This window comes from Amblyomma maculatum, chromosome 7, assembly GCF_055883805.1.
Source record: "Amblyomma maculatum isolate TAMU_Amacu chromosome 7, ASM5588380v1, whole genome shotgun sequence".
In the NCBI taxonomy this organism is placed as follows: domain Eukaryota; kingdom Metazoa; phylum Arthropoda; class Arachnida; order Ixodida; family Ixodidae; genus Amblyomma; species Amblyomma maculatum.
Window position 1 is genome coordinate 143,668,686 of NC_139350.1, and position 25,686 is coordinate 143,694,371.

The window sequence follows — 25,686 nt, forward strand, 5'->3', positions numbered from 1 at the left end:
GGCTTCGACGGGGCAAGGCGAGGATGGGGATGAACCGCACCTCCAAACAAAATTTTACGTGGTGGCATGACAAGTGATGGCGATACAACAAAAACAGAACGACGCGATAACATGACGATGAAATATGCTTTAATGGCCAGCGGGCCTGGGGCAAGCACTCCGCCCCGCGCCACTGTCCGCTTCGTCATCTTCCTCGCTAGCTTCCTTACCAGCGCAAAGTAATTTTTCGTTTCAGTTGATTTAAGTATTTTGGCTTTGTCTTTTGCAGAAAAAGCTTTTGGAGCTCTCGCTCGACTGCGATTAATTTGTATGACATGCTGATGTGGACGTCTAAGAAAACATTTTTAAACCAAACGATACCAGGAACGAGCAGAATAGGCCTCATGGCTTACTCCTCGAGTACTGACTCAACACATATGTTTACCTGCTACTGAAAGCAGAGAAAATGTCCAATACGTTGCCGTGGAGGCTGTATTGCAATAGCAGCAAATGGCTACAGCATTTAGCAAACTCTATGCGGCCTCATTCAATATGGAACTTTCACCACAGTGTCGTGCAGCTAGTTATGCCTATAGACGATGGGGACTATTCTGGTTTCCATGGGGGGTTAGTACTATTTAAATAATAATGTTTCGTGTGAAAAACGCATAATACCTTGTTGTCACAATTATACTCGTCGGCTTCTATTGAACGTACTCTTTGCGAGTAAAACCAATCAAGCAAAAAAAAATCGGTAATCGATATCTAGGGCGCTTCTAGTGCATGAACATGCCCAACTTGTTGCCCGCGTGGCAGCGGAAAGTAAAGTGCAATGAACACCTAATGGTCCCAACATATAGCTGGAGTTGCTGACCTGATGGCATGGCTGAATAACTTACACACAATGGTATTCTTTTCCCATTCCCCATTCATTTCATCGCAAATGTGTCCCTAGTGCTGATTCTGAAGTTTGTTCGAGTACTATTCCATCTGTCGTTCAAGAGTCGACATTTTCTTTATCCTTCTAATGCGCATCTGCTTTCTCCTTCCCTTCATGAAGCTCTCATGGGCGTCCCATATTTGGACAAGTCTCGAATTCGTAATATGATTTCTGGGGGTTCAAGTCTCTCTAGTATGCGTGTTTACATCACTTATGAGTCTACATATTCAACCCGCTGATTTAGATCCGACAGCTCGCTCAGAGAGGTTCCGTCCCTGGCTATTTAAGAGTATCCCAGTTTTCAGCTTCCCAGTTCAGTGCGGTCTCTTGCCTCATTAATTGTTGGCGCCCAGAGAGGTGGTGTTGCGTGGCATTTTTGGCTTTGTATATGTTATTTTCTTGAGCAGAATATTCTTTAAATTCCGATTGTTGGTGTGCACCCCTTGCCCCCTCCCTCCCCTCGAATATGATGCATTCAGGTTAGCACACCGGCAGTTTTCCCAATTGTGGCTTCGGGAGCTTTCCGCGGCATCTTCGGTAGCACTTTCCCCGTGACTTGGAGCGAGCATCAGTCCTCTGTCCCGTCACCCAGCAGTTGTAGCAGGTCTCGACGTGCTCTCGGTGGGCGTATACGACAAACAGTGATTCCCAGTAGGAGAGGGTTCTGGGGCGTTTATTCACACCGCAACAAATTAGCAGAAGTTTAAATAGTTAAAGATAGTAATCAGCGAAAGCTTCACAGCATGGTTACGCTTGGTAGAACTGTATCGCAGCCCGAATTAACTGGCATTGCTACGACGCGCTAAGCGCAGCATCATCGCCGCTGGCGTCCAATGGCTGCCTATGATTCGAAGCGCGGTTGCCCCTAGTTCTCATAACCATCGATTGACGTCATGGTTGATTCCATCGAAGAATCACATGACGTGACGTCATCCATTGAATTATTCACGTACTCCACCCCTTTCACTCTCTCCTCTGCTCCAAGTTTGAAATGTCAAAGATGACATGGTTGAGGACGTGACCTGGTGGTGTGGTCCGCAAAGTTGAACTTCAAGTGGTATTATGTTTTGGGAAAAGGAAGGCAGAGTATATTTTATCCCTGCTTTACCCTCTGGTTTCTTGTAGGTCAATGGCTAGCCCACAGTGTCGTAATGTGTTAGGTATAAAAAAGAAAGAGTATCAGTCATAGTTTTTTGTGGACACCTGAATCGCATAGCACAAGTTCCGCGCTGGCATTGTGTGTTGGTTTAAAGGAAAGGAATGACACAGTATCTGTCACATTTATTTTTGGAGACCTAAACCACCTAGAAACAGTTTGTCCTGCTAACTGAAGGTCACATTAAGGTCAAATTGAAGCCCACGCGAAGCGAGTCTCTACCTAGCGTAGTGAAGCTTTCGCTTCAAAACTCTTCCAGATGGAACTTGATAAAGACGACATTTACAGCACAGTGTGACAGTGCGCTGCACTTTTATATGAGGTGTGGCAGGTAACGGCGATTGTTCTACCGCGCCTGGTCCAAGGAAGATAATCTGCTTGGATGGTGGTTCCATTCCTGGTCGAGGCACGATTGTTCGAGCCCTAACTCTACTGTGGACATTCAGCTAGTTTGGGCTGATGCCATATACGACAAGGAAGATAAAAAACGTTTAGGGTTGACACTTAACCTCATCGGTTGAGGGCATGAGGCGATAGTGTCGCCCCATATGGACGATGTTTCGTCACTCTGATAACATGCTTGTTTTTGTTTTTTGATTTTGCATTGTTTATTATTTTTTATATTTTATGTTCTTGACTTCCTATAACTTGTAATTTCTTATATTTATGCACCGACAAGTCGGAACAGCTTACATTGGCTTTCCATTCTGAGCAGTTCGTCATCTTTGTAATAACTCAGACTAGTAATAATGATAATCTTTACCACGACCACTACGACGACAGCACGGCTTTTCGTCAGAACGAGTTGTGTAAGCTTACTTAAAGAGCAATGCGAAGTACAAAACGAAAACACACAGATATAAGGGCGTACGCAGGCGCCAACTGAAGTTTTGTTGCGGTATATATGGGCAGCGAGAAAAAAGGGGTGCTGTAGATCTCTTCTTTCATCTCAACCTCAAGATATTCAAGGCTCTCCGGGCAGTTCTCCAGTTTCTTCAAGACATAAACGTGGATGCCTTACTCTGAGGTGAGGACACAACTGCGACTCCAGCTTCGCGCGACTCTGTTCTCTACATTAAGGCCATCAGTGTGCGCCCACGAGAAATGCCAGACTTCTTCGCGAGAATCCGCGAAATACCGCTAAGTTTTTATGTCATCACCTGATGATTTCATCAGCCATGACCCCACGTGAGGCATGACCGGATGGGACATCATGACGTCACATCCGATCACGTACAATAAATTAGACTCACGTCATCATCACGTCACGGCCACTCAGGACCAATGACATCACTAGGCGATTACTGCATATACGAAGCTGACCCGTCATTGCTGAGCCATTACGTTGGCCCTCGCGTGCCGCACCGCAGATCATACAGAAGAAGCAGGAACCACCCGCGTTTCCAAAAAAAGGCTTTCGCCTCATCACACGTTAGTGGCCCAAAGTACCGCAAAATTCTACTTCCCCCTTTTTTCTCTCCTATCTTCATGCCGGCAGTGATGGCGGCATATTAACCATGAGGCACAATCCCATACAGTTTCTTCTTTCCGTCTTCGTTCAACCTCATTCTCGCACGAACGGACGCACGCGCACGCACACACACACACACACACACACACACACACACACACACACACACACACACACACACACACACACACACACACACACACACACACACACACACACACACACACACACACACACACACACACACACACACACACACACACACACACACACACACACACACACACACACACACACACACACACACACTCACGCACATACACACGACCGTATGGTAAGGAACAGCTATGCCATTCGAAGGGATATTCACCGAAACAAAGTGTGATATTAAATGCCCTGTCGAGTCTGCTCTTAAGGCGAAGTTCGAGCTAAAAACGTTTTAGAGCGGTCTGCTGCGGTATGAGCGATACATACAGCGAGTTCGGGCTGATGCTGGCCTTTACCCTTGACATTAACATTACAACAGGTGTTTCCCTCTGCGTTGAGACAGTCTGCCTACCAGTGACCTCATGCACACCGTGGGATCACAGCAAAACATTAAAACAAAAACATCTAAATTATACTTTTATTGCCGCACCAGTGTGCCAACAGCTGACGCCGCCAATCAAATCGCATACGTCCGAAGGATGAACCACTGCTATGTTTTCGTGTTTCTTCAGCTAACGTCCGATATACATGTTCGCCACCATCACAAAGTGTGAATTTTTTTCTCCTCCGCCAAAACATGAGGCTAGAGATTTTGTCCCATTAAAACGTTCTGTTTGCAGCTCGCACGATTAGAGCATACTAAAGAAATCTACTTCTGCTATTATATCGCACTGTGTTTCACGATCAATCTATGAGTTTTAGAAAGCAGCTTTCATATCGTTTCGAAAAGTAATGTTAGTAAGGAGAAAAGCCAAAATAGATAAACTGAAGACTATCCATACTTAGCCAACCACCACCTTGTCTCTATGGTTAAGACACTCACCTATTGTGTCTAAAGACACGAAGTGAATCTTCGAAATTCATGCAGCAGTGTCCCTGCTAGCAGTCGTAGTTTAGGCATCGAGGCACCCTGTAGGAACTAGTCAGTTGTGGTGGTGGTGGTAAATATGTATTGTCTATTACCTACAAAGAGGCGTTTTGGTTCAGACCCTATTTTCACAGGTCCTCAAATCTAGATGAAGCTACAATTACGAAGCCCCAATTGTGTTTGACGCCACTCACGCCCTGGCGACCAGGGTGAATTAGAAATATAGGTCATTGCCAGCCTCTCAGACCTGCCTGAATTGTGGGAGAAGATTGTCGAGCCGGTGGGTATACTAGAGTCCGCGTGCGACGGCTGGATATGTTAGGCCAATTCCTGCCGAGTCCTTTCTCGTGGCTTAGTTTTAGAGGTTTTTTTTTTCCGGGTAAGTTGGGAAACCATAGCAGGTGTGTGGGAATACTCCACCTTCGGCCTTCGCAGACACAAAAAAGTTATCCATTAGAGGATATTGAAAGAAATTGTTCTAGAGAAGCGAGTGCTCTACAGCTATAAAAGAAGCCGAATATCTTCCTTATTTTAAACGGCGCTTTCTTACTGTATAGTGGGTGCTGTCGCCTTCATCAACTTCCATGAGTACACAGTGGTTTCAATCTCTTTGGCATTGCCCTTGAAAGTGCTTCAAGCGGTGCCGAAATTTTATTGTGCAGCAGCAGTATGTTTTCTACTCATAATTTCAGCGATATTCTCCTGAAGCCTGTCATCAACTCATGTGGCGAACAGAAAACGAAATGAAACTACTTGCTTGCGCACATACTCCACATCTGGCCAGCTCAGCTAAATCCGCTGTAATATTTTCTTTCACTAGCTCATTCGAATGTTTTCTGTCAGTGTTTAACGCAGCAGATAAACTCTAGAACCTTTCGAAAACTTCAGTTTTTGTAAGGGAACAGATTGGATCGGCCAGCAGGAACGACCACAAGACATTGCTGAGCCCTAGCTGCAAATTTTGTTTCTACAGATTCCTGCTTGAATCTCATTGATGCCAATGTCTTTTCATGCGTTTGGGCTCTTCCAATTTTTGGGCCTGCTGGACATCCTTCTTGGAGGTCACCCCGGCCTTACAGAGTGCTACACTCCACGGAAGTGTCAGCACGAAGGGTCACCCACTCATGCGCCAGCACTTCGTCCAACGTTGGGCGCTCTTCTGCACGCCTTTTCAGCAGCTGCACAAGAATGAAGAAATGATATAGTTAGCATTGTTTAATCGCGAAATTGTCATGATCAACTTATCTCTCCTTATATAAATAACCTACTTTGGTTTGCTGTCTGTATCCGCCTGTTAATGTATCTATCAGGTTCTATGTAAGACGATTTACCTACCTCTATTATACCTGTCCGTTTATCTGTCCGGCTATCTGTCTTTAGCACATTTCTTTGGCTATCATATAATCAAATGTCCGCAACATAACAGCGGTTCAGGCCGAGAGTTTGTTGCTTGGTATGAAGAAAACCATGGCATAGCAGCACATATCTCCTGCTGTGCAGTAGGGCTGACTTTGGCAGCCGAAAGAGGTGGCATGAATCTGGAGCAAGCAGAAACAAAAGAAGAGCATACGGAACGGCGCGCCTTTACGAGGAAAGAGAGTGTGAGAGGTGAAGGGTGCCTCAGTGGATAGGACGGCGTATAACGTCTTAAAAAGTAATACACCTATGTGTACTGATAAGGGAGACTACCGAAGGCCTACTCTTGCCAATATCTGTTTGGTACATACTCCGTGGTAATAGGAGGCTAGACTTTGCTTACTAGGTGTTAGGGTGGAGCTGTTACTCCTGGATATATACTGCTGCAAAATGGTAACACTGACTGCCACACTGCCACTATACGACGTACACATTATGAAGAGTGCTACCAGGAATTCCTACAGATCAACACTCTGGTACCAAGACGACCACGGTTACCTCACTGGTTTCGTGGAGTGGCACAGACGAGTTGCTCTAACACAACATAGCGACATAGTAATACCATCTCATAATAGAGAAACAACGTCCCGGTACCGACACAACATCGTAGAGTCTCTAATGATGTTCCATTCTGCTCTTAAAGCTACTTAAGCGTCCACTTGATTTACCCTCTGAATCATGATAAGCGGTCACAATTTGACGCCATTTTTATTCTCAACGACAGCCCTTGGCCAGTTACCATGGTAACTATTTATTTTCTGCCTATTTTTTCCCATATGCTGATGCAGCATTCTACTAATGAGTTGCTTTATTGCTTATTCTCGGGACCATGTTAGATAAAGAATTCCCTCTGGACATTTGACTCGATTCCGCAAACTCCAATAAAGCCCTGCATTATACCACAGATATTTGCACTAGAGTATCCGTTTATTTGATACCACTCTCGACTTGTTTTATCATGCTCCAGTCGAAAGGAAGGGAGGCAGGAAAGCTCTGCCATCGCATGTACAGTCCCACAGCACCAGAATGTTTAGTCCCTGGAAGTAGAAGTCCGACCTAGCCTTACGTTTAGTTCACGCCGGAACAAAAATTATGTCTTTTGTGGGCATTAGCGAAATCATACAGTGCTTACGCGCTTAAATACCACGCTAGAAACGGCCCCCATCGGTCTCACTTATCAGTTGAGCCATCCGTCAAGAGGGTTGCGAAAGGTGCCAAACATGCTTGCCGGTTGGCAAACGATACTATACAACAATAGCTGATGGGTCCGTTCGTCAGACATTATTTATAGTCCAAAAGCACAACGGCACGAGGCTAGGGGCAACAAAGGACGAGACACAACGCTGACTTACAAATACAGTTTTAATAAGGAATCCATTGCTTATAAATGTGCCAGTGACACTGAAAAAAAGAAAAACTGAAAAAACAAACAAACAAAAAATAATGACAAATGTCCCTCTGAGCAAGCAGTTTTGGTACCATAAGGTGCAGTAGTATAAAAAATCGGGTGTTTTCAGCAAGATAGCTGCAGAAGGAATACTTACACATCTCTGACTCAACTTCATTATCTCTGACGCCTCGATAATTTCTCTAGTCAGATGATCTTTGTATGTATCTGTCATTCGGCAGTCGTTATACAGTGGGGGGCAAGAACAATCACAGCAGTAAAGTCCAATGGGGGGGGGGGGCGACTGATTTATTGACATTGTTCTTGTGTTCCCTTAAGCTTATCATTATAATAACGAGCAGTCTGGCCTACATAGCATCCTCCCTAATCCAAAGGGATCGAATATACCAGGCTTTTTACGCACATCACAAATTTTACTTCATCCTTTTTCGTACACAAGGGTCCAGCTTCAAATTGACTTTTCTAACCAATTACATGCTCGCACATTCTTCTCTATTTCAAAGGACCTGAAAACATCTTCTCCAGCTCTCTTTCCAATTTTTTTTTTTTCAAATTATGGTAGACGACATGAACATAAGGTACCACAGACTAATTTTCGTCTCTGTTAGTGTGGCTGAATGTGGTATCAGATTTCAACTTTGTCAACATTGTCCGCTACTGTCGCTAGAATATTAAGAGGGTATCCAGTAGTGCGACGCTCTCAATATTACTATAAGAGCTATTGACTGTCCAGTGGGTGTATGATGTCTTGATTGGCATTACTGATGCAAGACAGTGCCCCTTTTTACAAGTTTTGAATGAAAGAAACTGTATGGAAGCAACAGCATTTACCTATCGGTTCATAACACCAGCATTTACGTGCAACAGTGAATTAAAAGGTCAAGTCAAGAAATTTTACCAGTCTTTCATGGGCACTTCAAGTGTCACTTCAAGAATCGGAAGAACGTATGAAAAAATACGGAAACAATAGCAATACATTCTTCATCGAAATTCACCGAATAAGATTTCATCAAAACCAGATAGCCATCTAGAAAGCGGAAAATCTTGCAGCATGTGAACTAGTGAGACGATTTTTAAGTGTCCTTTCGTACATACCTCAGTCCAAATCGATGAGCAATGGACCTACGCACGCGGCTTGGCATTTCCCGTTCTTCTGAACGATAACATGGCCATCCTATTCAGCATAAGTAAACTCAAGGTAGGTTTGTATCAGGGCCAAAATGTTTTGCACAGAGATGCGAGATGCATTCTAGAAAGCAACTGCTCCGTTCCTCTCACTTACTTTAATACACTTTAACAGTTTTTCATGCGGAATAGAACAATACATGTCTTTGACGACAATAGGGCAAGCACGCAGCACTTTGTCTTAGTTATTTAAAAAAATCCAATTACCGTCGTTTGATTTCTTTCTCTTATAAGGGTCGTCAACAGTTAAGAGGGCTAATCGTTTTTGTACGAACTTCCCAAAGCAGCTTGAATGGCAGCTTGCATTTCCAGTTTGTTATTCCGTTACCACTTTCGAACTATAACTCTACAAGATTTGCAGCGAATAACAATTTACTACTCCCGAAAAAGCGTGCAGCGGTGGCGTAGCGGTAGAACATCCGCCTCGCATGCAAGAGGACCGGGGTTCAAATCCCGGTGCCGCGCAATTCTCCACCGGATGACAAAAAAAAATCCGCGTGTCGATGGAATTGCATATACAGGTTTGGGGTGCGACCTGATGCCGGTAAACACCTCCGGCAATGCACTCCCTCACCAGAACAGGAGTTGGCCACCCTGGTGCAGTAATTGGCCACAACCTCCTATGATAAGCTCCATAAAACCCCGGCCTTCAGTCACCAGCGGCTTCGGAACAACTGACCACGGCGGCGGTCAGACCTGTGACGCAGCAGGGGGTGCTTAGAAAGCCTGGCTCCGCTGGACAGGCCGCCATTGGAAATTGACCCTGGCAACGTTTAATGCTGGAACCCTTGATAGTGAAGCTTGTTTAGCAGTGCTGTTAGAGGAACTAGAGGGCATGAAATGGGATGTCATAGGGCTTAGTGAGGTTAGGAGGCCGAATGAGGCATATACTGTACTGAAGGATGGGCATGTACGGTGTTGTCGAGGTTTACCAGAGAGGCGACAACTAGGGGTAGGTTTCCTTGTCAATAAGTATATAGCGGGTAATATAGATGAATTCTATAGTATTAATGAGAGGGTTGCAGGCATCGTAATTAGGCTTAATAAACGGTATAAACTGAAGGTTCTACAGGCCTATGCACCTACATGTAGTTATGATGACCAGGCAGTTGAAAACTTCTATGAAGATGTAGAATCGGCAATGCGAAAAGTAAAGACGCAGTATACTGTACTAATGGGCGACTTCAATGCCAAGGTAGGGAAAAAACAGGCAGGAGACAAGGCAGTAGGTGACTATGGCATTGGTTCTAGGAATAGCAGGGGGGAGTTACTAGTTGAGTTTGCAGAGCGCAATAACTTACGAATCATGAATACCTTCTTCAGCAAACGGAAGAACCGGAAATGGACATGGAAAAGTCCTAACGGAGATACTAAAAATGAAATCGACTTCATAATGTGTTCAACCCCCGCCATTGTGCAGGATGTAGAGGTAATCGGGAAAGTTCGATGTAGTGACCACAGGATGGTGAGGTCCCGAATTAGCTTAAATCTGAAGAAGGAACGCAATAGATTAGTAAGAAAGAAACCCATCAACGAATTAGCGGTGAGGGGGAGGGCAGAAGAGTTCAGGATCTCGCTAAAGAATAGGAATTCAGCTCTAACTGAGGATGGCGACATTACCCTAGAGGCAATGAACAATAATTTCAGAGATATCATTACTGAGTGCGCGGTAGAAGTAGGCGGTAGGATAGTTAGAGAGGATACCGGTAAGCTGTCTAAGGAGACGAAAGATTTGATTAAGAAACGGCAGAGTATGAAAGCTTCCAATCCAACAGACCAGATCGAATTGGCCGAGATATCAAAGCTAATCAATAAGCGCAAGGTGGCCGATATAAGGAAGTATAACATGGAGAAAATTGAGCATGCTGTAAAGAACGGGGGAAGCCTTAAAGCGGTAAAGAAGAAATTGGGCATAGGCAAAAACCAGATGTATGCGATAAGGGACAAGGCGGGCAACATCATCACTAATATGGACAAGATAGTCAAAGTAGCCGAGGAGTTCTATACAGATCTCTACAGTAGCCAAAGTAGTCAGGACCGTAATGAGATTGGCGGTAGGGAAAAACAGTCAGACGTTCCACCAGTAACGAAGGACGAGGTCAAGAAAGCACTAGAAACTATGAAAAGGGGGAAATCAGCTGGAGAGGATCAGATAACTACAGATTTGCTGAAGGATGGGGGGATATCGTGCTAGAAAAACTGGCCACCCTGTATACGCAGTGCCTGGTGTCATCGACGGTACCAGAAGCATGGAAGAATGCAAACATTATCCTCATTCACAAGAAAGGGGACTCAAAGGACCTTAAAAATTACAGACCAATCAGCTTACTGTCTGTTACGTATAAGGTATTTACTAAGGTAATCGCTAATAGAATCAGGACAACCTTAGACTGCAATCAAGCAAAGGATCAAGCAGGGTTTCGGAAACGGTACTCTACTATTGATCATATTCATAACATCAATCAGGTGATAGAAAAATGCTCGGAATATATCCAGCCCTTATAGATAGCATTCATTGATTACGAAAAAGCATTTGACTCAGTTGAAACCTCGGCGGTGATGCAGGCATCGCGAAATCAGGGGGTAGACGAGCCGTACGTGAAAGTGCTGGAAGATATATATAGTGGCTGCACAGCAACCATAGTTCTACATAAAGAGAGCAACAAAATTCCCATAAAGAAAGGTGTTAGGCAAGGAGACACAATCTCCCCAGTACTATTCACAGCTTGTTTAGAGGAAGTATTCAGAGACTTGGAATGGGAGCAGTTAGGGATAAGGGTAGATGGAGAATACCTCAGTAATCTGCGATTTGCTGATGACATTGCCTTGCTAAGCAACTCGGGGGATGAACTGCAAATAATGATGACCTATACAGGAAAAGTAGAAAGGTACGCTTGAAAATCAATATGCAGAAGACTAAGGTAATATTCAACAGCCTCGGGAAGGAACAGCAGTTTACATTAGGTAGCGAAATACTGGAAATAGTAGGCGAATATGTCTACTTAGGACAAGTAGTAACCGCAGATCCGGACCATGAAAAGGAAATAACAAGAATAAGATTTGGATGGTGCGCATTTGGCAAGCACTCGCAGATTATGACTAGCAGATTACCGGTATCGCTCAAGAGGAAAGTATACAACAGTTGCATCTTGCCTGTACTCACCTATGGGGCTGAAACGTGGAGGCTAACCAAGAGAGTTCTACTTAAGTTGAGGACAACCCAGAGGGCTATGGAACGAAAAATGGTAGGGGTAACATTAAGAGATAGAAAGCGTGCAGAGTGGGTCAGAGAAATAACTCAAGTTACCGACATTCTAGTAGAAATTAAGAAGAAGAAATGGACATGGGCAGGACATGTAGTGCGAAGAGAAGATAACCGATGGTCGCTGAGGGTAACAAATTGGATTCCAAGGGAAGGAAAGCGTAGCAGGGGGCGGCAGAAAGATAGGTGGGCGGATGAGATTAAGAAGTTAGTATACAAGCTCTAGTTCTGAAACTCGGCGGCTCTGCGTGAGCTCCACGTACCTGCGCCATCATGGAGCTGTAGAAGCAACTTGCTTCCCTCTCTCACTAGCCGGTGGCGCTGTGCAGCGCAGCTTTCTCATATTTTCTTTGTTCTACGTGCGCACGTGCGTGCTTACGCGTTCATGCGCGTATGTTGGAGCGTATGTGGGCATGCGTCTGTGCGTATGTATGTGTGTTTGTGTTTCTGTGGGCGTGCATGCATGCGTGTTTTTTGCATTCCTGTGTGCTATGTGTGTCTGAGGGTCAGCACGTGTTTGCGTATGCGTCTGGTCAGTGTGCGCGTATCTGGCCGCACTTGTGCGCGTATGTGCACGTGTGCGTGTTTGTGCGCATGTGTTCTTGCGTGGGTGGGTATCTGCGTAAATTCCTGCGTGCGTGTTGGGGAGTGAGTGCGTATTTGTGCGTTTGTGTGCGTATATGAGTTCGATCGCGTGCACGTAAGTGTGAGTGTGTGCATGTGTGTGTGAACGTGGGCTAGCGTGTGTGTACATACGCGCCTATGGTATATGTGGGCGCACATATTTATGTGCGTCTCTTTCAGCTTGTGGGGCCTATACCTGCATGTGGGTATACGAGAGTGTCTGCGTACGTGAAAATGGCTATTTGTGCGTGTGTGTGGGGAGTATTTGCGGGTGAGTGCTTGCGTGTACATGGCAGTTGTTAGTGTACGTGAGTGCGACTGAATGTACTCGCACGCGGATACGTATGGGCACGCACGTATGGGTAAGCTTGTGTGGGCGTCCGTGTCTGCATATGATATGTGCGTGTGTTCTTGGGAGCTTACATGAGTGTGCGTTCGTATGCGTGTGGACGTTATGTGTTTCCATGCGCGCATATGTGGGTGGCCGCGTACAGACATGCGCGTGTGGGCGCCTATTGCGTTTTTTTGTCAGGAGCTCGGTACATACGCCAGTAATTATTATTCACGATGCATCCATTTTCTTGCTAGGTTTCTGATACAGTGGTGTAAACAGTCTACAAGTAAACGCAGCGATGAGACTGGCCAAGACGTTTTAGGCGAGTACCACTTTTTCCTGGTATCGCAAGTTTGCCAAGGAAAAATAGCAGCGAGCCTGAAACACACACAAGCTACACGTCTACGCGAGCTGTAGGCTGCGACGGACCGTCTACTGCGGAGCAAGATGTAGCGGCCCCAGCATCGGGAGGCTTGCGAGGGAAGGGAAACATCAACACTAAAAGCACGGGCGGAGAGTTTAAATGCAGCTAGTCTAGTAACATTGGTTCAGGAGACCATGGTCGAGCCATCTCTCATTCTTCTATCCTTATCAGGAGTAAGAGCACAAAGCGGTGGCTACAGTATATGCTGTGCTTGAGATTATTAATTCAGATCCTTCTTTGAAAAGCCATGAAAGGTATGTGAGCGGTTTGTCTGCAGGTGCGCTTTGCAGTAGAGAGTATATTATTTGCGCGTAGTGCGTAATAAACTGATTGAGTAAAATTTATGATCAACTGTTTCGTATTTCACCTCCTCCAGCAATGAATATTTTGAAAGCGAAGGTTTTTTACATCGTTGTTCGAACGTTTTTAGCCCAAAAGGTAGGCTTTTTACATCTCGCCGAGGGTCGCTCTGCTGCATCGCGCAGTGTAAAAATGGCATCTGTGTGGCGTGATATCGTCACAGGAATCACGTTTGACATCTTCCACATGAGAAAAGAAGCAAGCTGTGTCGGCATTTACTCAAAGCCAATTCATTCATTCAATGTGCAACGTTGAATGCCAACTTTGGTTTTCGTGAGTGCTTTCTTCACGTTTGATACCACGCACTATAACTTCCACTACTAAATTTTAAAACTTCTCCTTGCATACGATTTCGCAATTTGGACGGCCTTCACCTTAGTATTATATTTACATGTCCCAACATCGAAATTATTGGTTTATTATTCTTCTTTTCGTTACAAGCTATCAGGTGAAATATATGTCTCCTACACGCGCCACGAACAGCAGTCACTACAAAATATATATGTTTTGGTTGTTGAAAAACACATTCTGGATAATTTGAATCGCCTGGTTAACCAGCCGTGTGGACAAAATAATGAACTCCTCGTTTGATTTGTTGACTTGCATGAAGGCCAATTATTGCCACCAGCCTCAAGCTCAAGCTACTTAAGACAATGGAGGCTACTCACTCTTCCGACGAGGTCGCACACGGCGTTGCTCATGAGCATCGGGAACATGACCGTGGCATCTCGGATGCGCTCCTGGGTGCGAGTAGCGGTAGGTGCCTGGAATGGAGCTTTTCCCACGAGCAGCTCGTAAATGAGTACTCCTAGGCTCCAGATGTCCACTTTCTTGTCGTATGGTAGTTTGGTTATCATCTCAGGTGCGATATAGTCCAAAGTTCCGCAGAACGTTTTCCGCCTGCAAGGGGCATTGCAAGTATCAACATGCGCGTTTATGCACCGTGAAATAAGGCACGCTCATCTCTTTGCAATTCTAGAGAGGTGCTGAAACTCATAACTAGCTTAGACTAGTTCCCCAGTATCTGCGGCTGTCCCGGCTAATCGCTCGAAGTCAGTTCCAGCCCCGCCTCGCACATCATTAGTTGTTAGGGGAAAATAAACGTTGCTTGAAAAGATGGCACACCGGCCAATCGAAGAACGAAGCCGCCCCTACAAGGAGCGGTAAATGCAAGCTGGCCGAGTAAGAATAAAATGTTGTCTATACCTGCCAAACATTACCTGGAAATTTCAATCCCCTTTGGACCTAACAAATTAGTTTGCGCTTTGTTAAGACAAACCCGTTGCTCTGATTGCATACAATGGAGACATAACTGTAAACAGCGCTAATAGTCTCCATATAGGTACTACAAACGACGACCGATACTTAATGAAAGCTGGTCGGTGTGCCCACCTCTGAAAGGCCAGAGCTTGCACCGACAACCCGAAATCCGCCACCTTGATTTCGCCGTGGAGGCCTAACAGAAGGTTCTCTGGTTTGATGTCCCGGTGGATAACGTTCCTTGAGTGCATGTAGTTCAACGCTGAACACAACTGGAACACATACTGCATGAGAGGCATCGAGAGGAGTGCTTATGAGCAGCTGTAAGAGCGAGGTACGCAGCGTATCGTCCAAGAATGCAAAAAAAGAATGCACACCAAAATTTAAAAGAGGCTGGATTGCCCTTTCATCGAAATATTAGAACCCAGTTCCCAACTGGACGACCAAAGATCTGTCACGCGTGTTCACTGCACTACTGTCATTGTACCGGGAACTAACCGCCCAAAAAGCCCAATCGATTGAGACCTGAGGCATCTATATGCCACACTGGAAAACATGGGGTATCCAATGTCATTTTCACTGTCTAATTTTATTCTCCAGAAGCACCGAAGCATTTCAGGTACAACGCGCGAATAAATTATTTTCTCGGCTCTTGGGTTTCGTCGTGAGCTTGCAAGGAACATGCCATCTACAGACTCTCTCTAGACGCAAAAATGACATAAATGCGGATGTCATCAGCTGCTTTTTTTTTCTATCACATTGCATCATATTTGAAATACGTGTCCCTCTATTTGATTTTTTTTTTAAATGTCGCAAACGTTTTGTTTCTACATGAGTCATCTTTCTGGGTATGATATTGAAGATACCGATACAAGCCCCGTTTCTCATGAGTGCACCTCGTAAGACTTCCCGCCCAGTTCTAGTCATTCAAACTGACGGCTTCAGTTCAATCAAAACCATGCGTTGACCGGCAAATCCCCCTATTCAGTTCGCCTTTCCAGTTACCGATAACTGACTTCTTGGCATGCCTTATGGATTCATTATTTAAACCACGCGCGTACAGTAAACACCTAGATTTACTGTTACTTGCTCTACGTTAAAATGTTATCACCTTCAGTACTCATGTATTAGAGTATTGTTTAATGTGAAAAGAAACCGAACAACTTTAGCAACTTCGAACACAGCAAGGCAAGATTGATTAAAACCTAAAAGTAAACATGATTTTAAGCCTATTGGTCTGCTGAAAGTTATAAAACAAAGCTCCCGAAACTTCTGTCGCCCTCGACGCTAGAGAAGTAAACCAATAACTATATGACGTCATTAAAGGGGCCCACAACGTCCAGGGACCCTATATCATAAAATCCCCGCTCACACATCATCCAGTGTTAGCCCCTTCTAGCTGACACAGCCATTAGGGTTCCCAAGAAGACAGTGCTGCGAACCAGTGCTAGTCATGTGCACCATAATGATGGCAGGTCTCAAGCATGCAAAACCACTTTGAAGTTTGAAGTTTATTCGTTGTGTCTCTGTTGAAGCCCAGCATTCCTCCTTTCTTATCGTTTATGGTTGCTGCTGAAACGCTATGTTGGGCGAATTATGGAGGTTATGACCGTGATGCTTTCGGAACTAGTCCAGTGGAAGCATCTTAAACGAGACACAAGGCAAGAAAGCATAAATTCGTTTTTTTTAGGATGAAAGTTTCTCTTTGTAAAGTAGCGCGTGTGCGGCTTTTGTGTGTATCTAAATTGTTTTGTTTGTTCTGCAACATCTAGCTCTCTGATATCCAAAAATATGCCAATGTGATTGTTGCATCATTACTAATTGTGACAAGTATGGCTCAAGAGAAGGATAATTTAGACGTCGAACGAATGTTGGCTAATAATGTACACATATGTGGGCCCATCAGGTATTTCCAGTGCATCTTCAGGAATTCTCCAAACGAAAGAAAAAATTTCTGGTATTCTTATTTATTGAAAAATTACTTATGAATGAGTGAGGAATAACTAAAAACTTGTCATTTCACTGAATTGTAGTCGAGATCAAAAAGGCTGGGCTTATCTTGCAGAACTGTGTACAACCCTCACAGCATTTACTGCGAACACAACGCGCTCCGGCGCTCCTGCAAATACAAATAGGTGAGTGAGTGCTCTCGTTTGCTAGCGATATGGTGGTGCGCCCGAAATTATATGCAGAAAGTACGGCCAAAGAATATGCTTACTAGGATTTCGGCAAATTTACTAGCCAGCGCGTGCAGCTAAATGATTCCTTATCACCGACAGTAGCTACTCAAGGACATGCAGTATAGCTTTTGCAGTAAACGGGGATATAATGAGTTTTTTGAGAAATGTCTCTAGCCAACACTTTCTTTTTCTGTCAGGGCCGCTCCCAATATAGTTTGATGCCACAGCCGTCAACTTTCACGTACGCCTACTCCACAAAAGGATATCCCCAATGTGTGCACTTCTAGGTGATCGGGAACGTGTGCTTAGAACCAGATACTCTTGAGAGCGTTCCACACGTGCCACGAGATCCAAGCTGGCTTGAGACCTATGTGCATTGAGTGGGGCTGGGATGGAAACGCGGTATGTCACCTTTGGGGCGGGTTTTAGAATGTCCTGCAGCTGTGCCCGCATATAGAGGACTCCGCAAGAACTTGAGGTAGTGTACTTGCAGCAAGCATGTGGCGTCTGGAAATCCTCAAGGTTTCATTTCCTGCTAGCTTCCACTTCCACTCATGCTCCCAAACCTAACTGTTTTGGCTGATATATCCTCAGATTTCTGTATGCTCTTTTCATCCTGCTAAAATGGGCTCAAGAATTGAGTTCCTCTACTGAACGATTCGTTCCAAAGCAATTATTGCTTTTTAGATGATTCTTTTTCAAGTTCACAGATAATTGTTTCAAAAATCTGGAGAGATACGTCAGTGGCGATTTAAGTGGTGGATTGCACAACCACGCAGATATATTCATATAATAGTCAAATTTAATACGGTTGAGTCACGCTACGCAATAAAAATTACGTTATAGATTTCATGGGGAACAAACAAGATGCCAAATTGAGGACCGCACAATCGGAGGTAAATTCAGCTCCTAATTGTACTTGATCGGTGATGTGACTGAAATACCGATCCTCAAAAGTGCGCATTTCATAATTGCTTGAGTTGGTTTTGTACTGTTATAAAATAACGTCGCAGCACGTCTTACCGTTGCCAAAGCGAAGTTCCCTTATTTGTGATGTACCCCAGCGGAATGTGCATTACATATTTATTAAATGCGAGGGACGCTGTTCTGCAATCGCTGATTCAGAAGAGCCAACTCTACAAGCCTTCAAATTTATTCGTGCTTCGTTATTTTCAACCAAATTGTTAAATCCAGAACAATTTTGACATGAGTTAGGTTCTCATGACCATACCTTTCGCAACATAACCTTGCTCCGTAAATTACGCGAACCGTATAAGGTGCTCAAAGTCAGCATTGCTGTACAATCCACCTATACTACTGCACCGACGTAACCCATAGGTAGTAAGTATCTGTGAATGGTAAAAAAATACCCTCTTTATTCCCGCCTCTCATAAGGCACGCGGAAGTGTCCCAAATAGTCACCTGTACCCAAGCTTCTCACAGCGTTGCCAAGCTATTCCGCATGTTTGATCCATATTTTCGAAGATTAGCTTGTTATACAGGACAGTTAGTTACTGGCCACTTAATACGATATACGCCACCTCATGGCAAGAGCTTAGCTTGGTTTCCCATTGCATTTAAACTATATTTTCGGTTGAAACCATATTCTATGAGCGTCAAGAAGGGACTCAACTCCTCGCATTCGAATTCATCTCTACAAAACAAGTTCCAAGCAGCTCCCGCCGTGAAAATGAGTAAAACACTACACAAGGAGACAGGGAGAGTGAGGTGCATGCGTGTTTGTGTGTGTGTGTGTGTGTGTGTGTGTGTGTGTGTGTGTGTGTGTGTGTGTGTGTGTGTGTGTGTGTGTGTGTGTGTGTGTGTGTGTGTGTGTGTGTGTGTGTGTGTGTGTGTGTGTGTGTGTGTGTGTGTGTGTGTGTGTGTGTGTGTGTGTGTGTGTGTGTGTGTGTGTGTGTGTGTGTGTGTGTGTGTGTGTGTGTGTGTGTGTGTGTGTGTGTGTGTGTGTGTGTGTGTGCGTGCGTGCGTGCGTGCGTGCGTGTGAGTGGGTGTGCACTTGCGTGCCCTTGCGCGTTCAGTACCCCTGTTTCAACATTGCCTTTATTACAACTTTCAGCAATAGAATCATTACGACTTTATTGACCGAATAGAAAGATAACCCCGAGACTTGTGCTCATGGGCAGAGCACTTTTCGCCCGGCATTAAAAGGGGCGTCTGGAAAACGTCGCATGGGTGATTGTAGGAATCAAAGCATCCAGCACGATGAAATGTGGGTAAGCAGAAGGAAGCAGAGAACTCACCGTTGCGACTGCGTTTTCAGACAGACATCCTTCCTTCATAAGCTTGTCAAAAAGCGAGCCGTTCGGTGCGTACTCTAAGATGAGGAAGACCCTGTCTTCGTCGTGGAACCAATTGTATAAGCAAATGATGTTCGGGTGTCTGCGAGAAGTGGGACAAAGTAGCCGCTGAGCAATTCTGTCACCATTGGTAGTGTACAACATAGCATTGTATAGTATGCGCACGTATAAATTGAAAGGTGCATAAAGTGTGGTGCGAAAATGTTTAAGCACTTCAGTATATATTTCAACATTTTTATTTATAGTATTACCAAACTTTTGAGTAAACTAGAATAATGTTGGAGTGCCACGAATTTAAACAGTAGCCAGAAAATGGAATACACAAGGCACTTAGATCCAATCCCACACAGAAAACGAGAAAACAGAAATGGGTTCTTAGCAAGCACTTTTACTTTGGAAAGCTCACGAGGGGCTTGAAGAGTGTTTTACGTGCGCTTTCTCGCGAGAGGAAAAACGATCACGCAGTCAGAAGACCTGGTTATCTAGCTAATGCTCCCTCATTTTATATGGAAGAAGGACCAAGCAAATGTAAGCATACGCAACAGCACTGACACGCATAGCAATCACTTCTCTGGTTTTTCGGAAAGTTTGGAACGATTCCAACAACTGAAGACATGGCACTTCTAGGTAAACCAAGCATATGTTTGCAGTAGAATCTATATTGGAAGTAGTGTTCAAGCCCATTACAGCTGAAATAATATTCAGGCTTCGCATAGCGCCTGACCATTGCGGAGAAGCTCGTAATCACGTCAAAAAAGTTGGGAGGTAAGATCACCGTATCTTTCGCTTACGCTTTCCTAGGCGCATTCTTTTTTCGAGCCAAAGAAAGCTCTGTAGACTTTTGAAGCATTAGTTTTCCTCATTAGAGCGGTCGCTTTCCAGACGCAGACACACCGCTGCAGTGAATACGTCATTCACGGCCTTTTTCCTGTTACTGCGGGCTGCTAAATAGACTAAACGCGCGGAGCGGCATAATTTGTCAATTACTTGGCCATTACAAGTCCTGAGACGAAACGAAATGCCTCGCATTCTTTACACTTAAGCTTCGCACATGGGACTTTTTTTAGCTCGTAGAATTTAAAATAATGTCTTGCCAAGATTTTATCCAAATTCAGATATTTTCTGCACACGAAGGTACTCCACTTCTGGAAATATACGACGTGACAAATCGGAACGTGTGCGCCAATTTCATCACCGTGCTTTCTGGTGCGATTATATACAAACAAACGTTCAATGATTATTTTAGACTCGATGGTAAATTACATTCTGTACAGCATGAATTCAAGGAGTGTTGAGACATTGGAGGGATATATGAAACCAAACAACTTTTTTTATCTGAAGAAATGTGGCTGCATTGCTTAGAAACTGGCAAAATGAACTCCAGAATCTCTGCAATATTCAAAGTACACTAGAGAAAATTAAATTTGGTGACATTGCTGTGACGTCTCTACACTGGAGCTCTCCGGCTAAGCGCTCACAGAAGCGGACTGTACTGAAGACCGGAAACGCGGACAGGAACCGAAACAGTCCCCATCCCCCCATCCCTCCCCGCATTGCTCTCAATAAAAGGAAGATGCTCTCGCTGCATCCCCTGTACGCGTCCTTCTGCGTCTCCTTCGAACGAGCGCGTCCAGCAGATATGGGCCATGTAGGAGCCAAACAAAACTGCGTGAAGGTATCCATGTCAGATGTAGACTGTGGTGCAAGCTGCTGATCACGATCATGCACGTACGGTAACGAGAACATCGTACAGGTTGCTCCGAAAAGTCGAGGTGTCATCATATGCACGCGAGGAGCATCGGTCCCAACGCATTTCATGCACCACCACATGGTGGTGAAAAACTGAACGAGCCTTGTTAATATAAAGACACACTGCTCTGTCACCTTCCAGCTTTATATTCGATATATTGCCGGCACTGTCTTGAAGAACCTGTATCAGCCGTCTGAATACCATCGGCTCACGTGCTGCTTGCTTGATCATTTTTGAAACATCGGGACAACCTAGCACCAAAGCCTTGAACATGTCCTAGCGACAACCCCAATCGGACGTTGCGAAGCCCCAGTCAAAGCATAAAACAGAACGCGATGATCGACCTTCTGTTCTGGAAGCTCTGTCTACTCGCCGAAATTACCGAGGGACACTCAGGCTAGGGAGTGTGCTTCCCTCAAATTTTAGTTAGGTGTAGGAAACGCGAAGACACTGTATCAGCGTCTAATACTGGCTGGGCGCCTGGACGGTGCATAAAAAGAAGCAGTGGAAAGAACAGCCTACGCTGTAGAACAACGTTACGAATAGTACCCAAAAACCCTGAACAAGTTTTGGGAAAGCGCTTACGAAGGCTATTGTTTCACCTATCGCGTAATGACACCATAAAAATGAATATATCCGGAGTCAGCATGTGTGTTACACACTATAAGTTTTTCGAAAAGAGACCCCGTAGGTTTCTATCACAGTCTTAACCACACAATGCCAGCTCACGACAAATTTAGGAGCAATGTTTCCCTGCGTATATCAGGTGTATATAAACTGTAACAACAAATTCATAAATATGTCTTAGAATATTTGACCGCTTCTAACACAATATTTCCAAAAAACTGTGCATTGGTTTTTTATAAAGTATTCAACTCCCCGGAGCAATTTTTTCAATGCATTGGAAGCTGAAATCACGCCCATGGAATAGGCATATTGTCACGTATTGGGCACAAGGCCATTGGAGACAAAAGAAGAGGCTTGGAATTTACTGATTAAAATATTTATTTGGCTGACTTGCGGTCGCAAAAAACTAAGAGATTCGGCGGCGGCGATAACAGCCAACATGCTTGGTTGCCGTCGAACAAAGAAAACGTGTCGCACCCGTCAGCACTCAATTTCAAGGCGGCGCAGAAACCTCTAGATGAAGCCACAAAACCTAGACCCTTACAGAAACATACGTAGCGGCCGAAATCATTGGGACACATCTCGGCGCTTCTTTCGCGTCAAAGTAGCTGATAAAGCTGCGTCTCGCGACAATCAATTGTGCGCTACAATCACACAGATAATGCAGCATGCTAGCAGCTGCGACAAATACATAATTGAATGGTATCCAGCAATATATAAATTTATCAGTGTTGGACCCCTCAGCCGACATCTCAGGAAAAAAGGCGCGTGAAGTCTCCTATTTCAAAGGTGAAAACAAAAATAGAAGAAACGAGACTAGAAGAAATTTAACAAAAAACACGAATTGGTGCACACATAGTTTAATTTGAACGAGAAGCATGCTTAGATCATATTACCGATCACATTACATTAGTGTGTTGACGCAAATTTACATGTCCTAGAAAGCCGGATTTTTATCAACTTTCTCATCGCCTTCTGCTCTGCAACCGTACTAAACGCTAGTTCGAATGATATGTTTCATTGGAAGAAAAACGCCAAACGTAAGTGTTTATTGTGTGATTTCAGAGGACGTTAAAACCCAAGGGACGGACTCTATACGCTGCCCTTCTCTAGGACTGCCACCATTCCTTCTTTCGTTCCTTCCTTCACCGTTTCCCTCAGGGCACGATTGGGGAGTCCAACAATTGATTCGTGCTGGCAGTTCCACCAATGCGGAAAGCCCAGAAAGCAGGGATAAGCTCTGCGCAACAGCATAAGCCACTACGCAACGTGTTAGAAGCTAGACTAACAGCGCATTCACGACAGCGAAGTGCGAGCAAGCTCACCTCAGTTGACCGTGAATCTGAATTTCCCTAACAAGCTGTGCCTCCATGTTGGCCCTCTGCACAGCTTCTTTGTCCAGTACCTGCACGCGCAAAGTTGTGATGATGAACAATTCAGGCAAAGCTAGTAGGCGTTGAAAAGTTACGCGGAAACAGGAACCCTGCGCTGAACTTTGTTGTGCCGCCTTAACACGGAGGTATACAAAAAGGAGCAAGCAGTTTTCGGTTAACCCGTAGGTGGGCGGATTGATGCCTCCGCTTTTCGAATGAGGCGCGTTAACCAGTAGTGCGTCTCTACGCTGAATGCTGGTACCGATAGGGGTGAGCTCCCGTACTCTCTCAGACAGCCTCAGGGGGCAAAAGTCGGCTAACGAGGCAGCATCAAGAGCATCGAGAGAGCGAATGTTTTCTCTCAAAGGTCCGCCTCCGATCTTCAACAACACGGTTTCTTTTGGCTGTCTGTAAAGTATTGACTGACGGACGATGGGTCTTTAAAGCTAACACATTTCTCACTTCATAAAGACCATTTACGCTGGATGGTACAGTTTTCGAAACTCTGTAGCGAGTCCTTTTATTCAAGAGACACCTTAGCGCAAATTAGCGGCAAAGACAGAGAACACTTGGCGAAGCAGGCGTTCAGTTTTTCTCAGTTCCAGTAAGGATTGGGCCCCTAAAAGACGACTGCAGCATTCACATACACCAATGATTTAAAAAAACCGCTTTGAAACGGAGCGTACACAAGACACAACGGTATGCTAAAGTCACACAGAACTAGACAGGATGAGTACATTTTTGTGCATTTTCAAGATTAGTAACCAAGCTATCGTGATAAAAAAAAAATACGATAAAAAGTTATAAATAGTATCATTGCCCGGGAATAAAAACGTAGAATCGTGAAGAAACATATCTGCCGGACGTTCGAATTTAATGAAGTAAGGCATAAATATTAAGTATCATTGAAATAGCGCTATTCCTTATCAGACAATGCGATCGCAGCTGACTCAAAACGGCAATACTTTCATCGTACAGTAGGCGCCTATGATCTCACGTGTGCGTCCAGACGGCCCCTAAGAACATGCGTGATTTGAATTGCGCCATGCAGAACCATTTTTGTCGACGAAATTACAGGTGAGGTATCAGTTGCCTTTCTTTGAGTTCTCATGCTCTCTCAGATCTGCGTTTAAACATAGGAATTTCAGTCTACATAATTTCCAGTTACCGCTCCAGTCTGTGCACAAAAGTGCTCAAGAATTAAATACTTTTGTGTTGCCTTTGACCAGCTTTCTTGGAATCCTGTTATCACTTCATTGAAAGTATCACGGGTAAAAAACTTGGCAGCGCTCTGCTGCGTATGATGCACACACTTTATTCCTGAGTCCTCCAATCAGTTACTCCAAAATGTCGGTACTCTTCACCAACCACAATTCACATACGCATGCAGTCATTCGGCGCATTCGTCGCAGATTGCATGGCCTCAAGAAGGTTATGGCGAGAAATGTCGCACAGTCTTTGCTTCCATACCAAATTCACGAACGTGTGTCCGGAGAATAAAAAACGGAATAAGGCTGGTGGCGTATGTAAGCCAGACGTTTGTGCTATGAGACATTCCCACATGGTGTGCCGCCTATTTGGCGATTGTACACACTATACTGTTGTCGTGCTGGAATATGTACAGGCTTTGTTGAAAATGTAGAAACCTGAAGGTCGGTTTCTCCACCATGGATTGGCGCTCATGTATTCGCGGCTGTAAAACATTACTTTAATCTTCTCCATATAACTATTTAGACCCACCATTTCGCTTTTCCTCAATAAATCAATATAAAAGTTCACAATTTGTCCCCTGAGTTACTTAGCACGCCAACGTGATCCGAAAAACCGCATATTACTGAGGCACTCTTCATCAAACATCCTCCCTAACTGTTCTCAAGTGAGGTGTCCGAATTGTTACTTTAAGGAAGCGGTGAACCATACAGTTATCTGCTTACCTAACACTCTTCCTTATGGGAACTTTATTTCTTTCTTGATGGAGGACTGTACATGGTCCCTGTGCAGTCGCTATAGAAATGTTCCACTATTTTCACGTATGGCCCATCTACATTGTGATATCGCTATACAGCCATGACTCATGTGGTTTCGAAGGAGATAAATGCCTTCTCGTAGGGCATTTAGTTATTTGTTTATTTATTTATTTGCAATACTGCTAACCCGAAGGTAGGAGCCGTGTCAGGGTGGGAATGACCACAGTGAACATCCCAATAGCAAAAACAATAATGAAATATTGTCCAAAAGAATAAAATACATGAAACCGTAGACACATGAGTGGAATTAAAAAACAAACAAGTGACTGTAAATGACAATGACTAAATTTCACATGCTACGTTCAATAAACACCTAAAATTGCTGGATGTCTTCCACCTCAAACCATGCACCATCGAGGCCGTTCCACTTTACAACCGTACGAGGGAAGAGTGAATACTTAAAAGACATTGTCTGAAGAGGAAGCAAAGTAAAAGGATTTCTGCGTCTCGTAGCATAACCAGAAGAAACGGCAACAAATTCATGCGTGTTGCTACTTAATTTGCCTTTTACAACTTTAAA

General features: G+C 44.5%; 1 protein-coding gene across 1 annotated transcript in view; it reads right to left on the reverse strand.

The window, feature by feature from the left end:
* Window positions 1-5,694: 5,694 nt before the first annotated feature.
* LOC146184906 (aurora kinase A-like) overlaps window positions 5,695-25,686 on the reverse strand; it is a 29,682-nt gene continuing 9,690 nt past the window's right edge. Inside the window, exons 3-7 of the mRNA XM_084608651.1 lie at window positions 23,092-23,171; window positions 19,333-19,471; window positions 15,027-15,178; window positions 14,303-14,534; window positions 5,695-5,799 (exon numbers count right to left, since the gene is read on the reverse strand). Coding sequence (XP_084464777.1) covers window positions 5,695-5,799; window positions 14,303-14,534; window positions 15,027-15,178; window positions 19,333-19,471; window positions 23,092-23,171 — 708 coding nt within the window. The remainder of the gene's footprint in view (window positions 5,800-14,302; window positions 14,535-15,026; window positions 15,179-19,332; window positions 19,472-23,091; window positions 23,172-25,686) is intronic.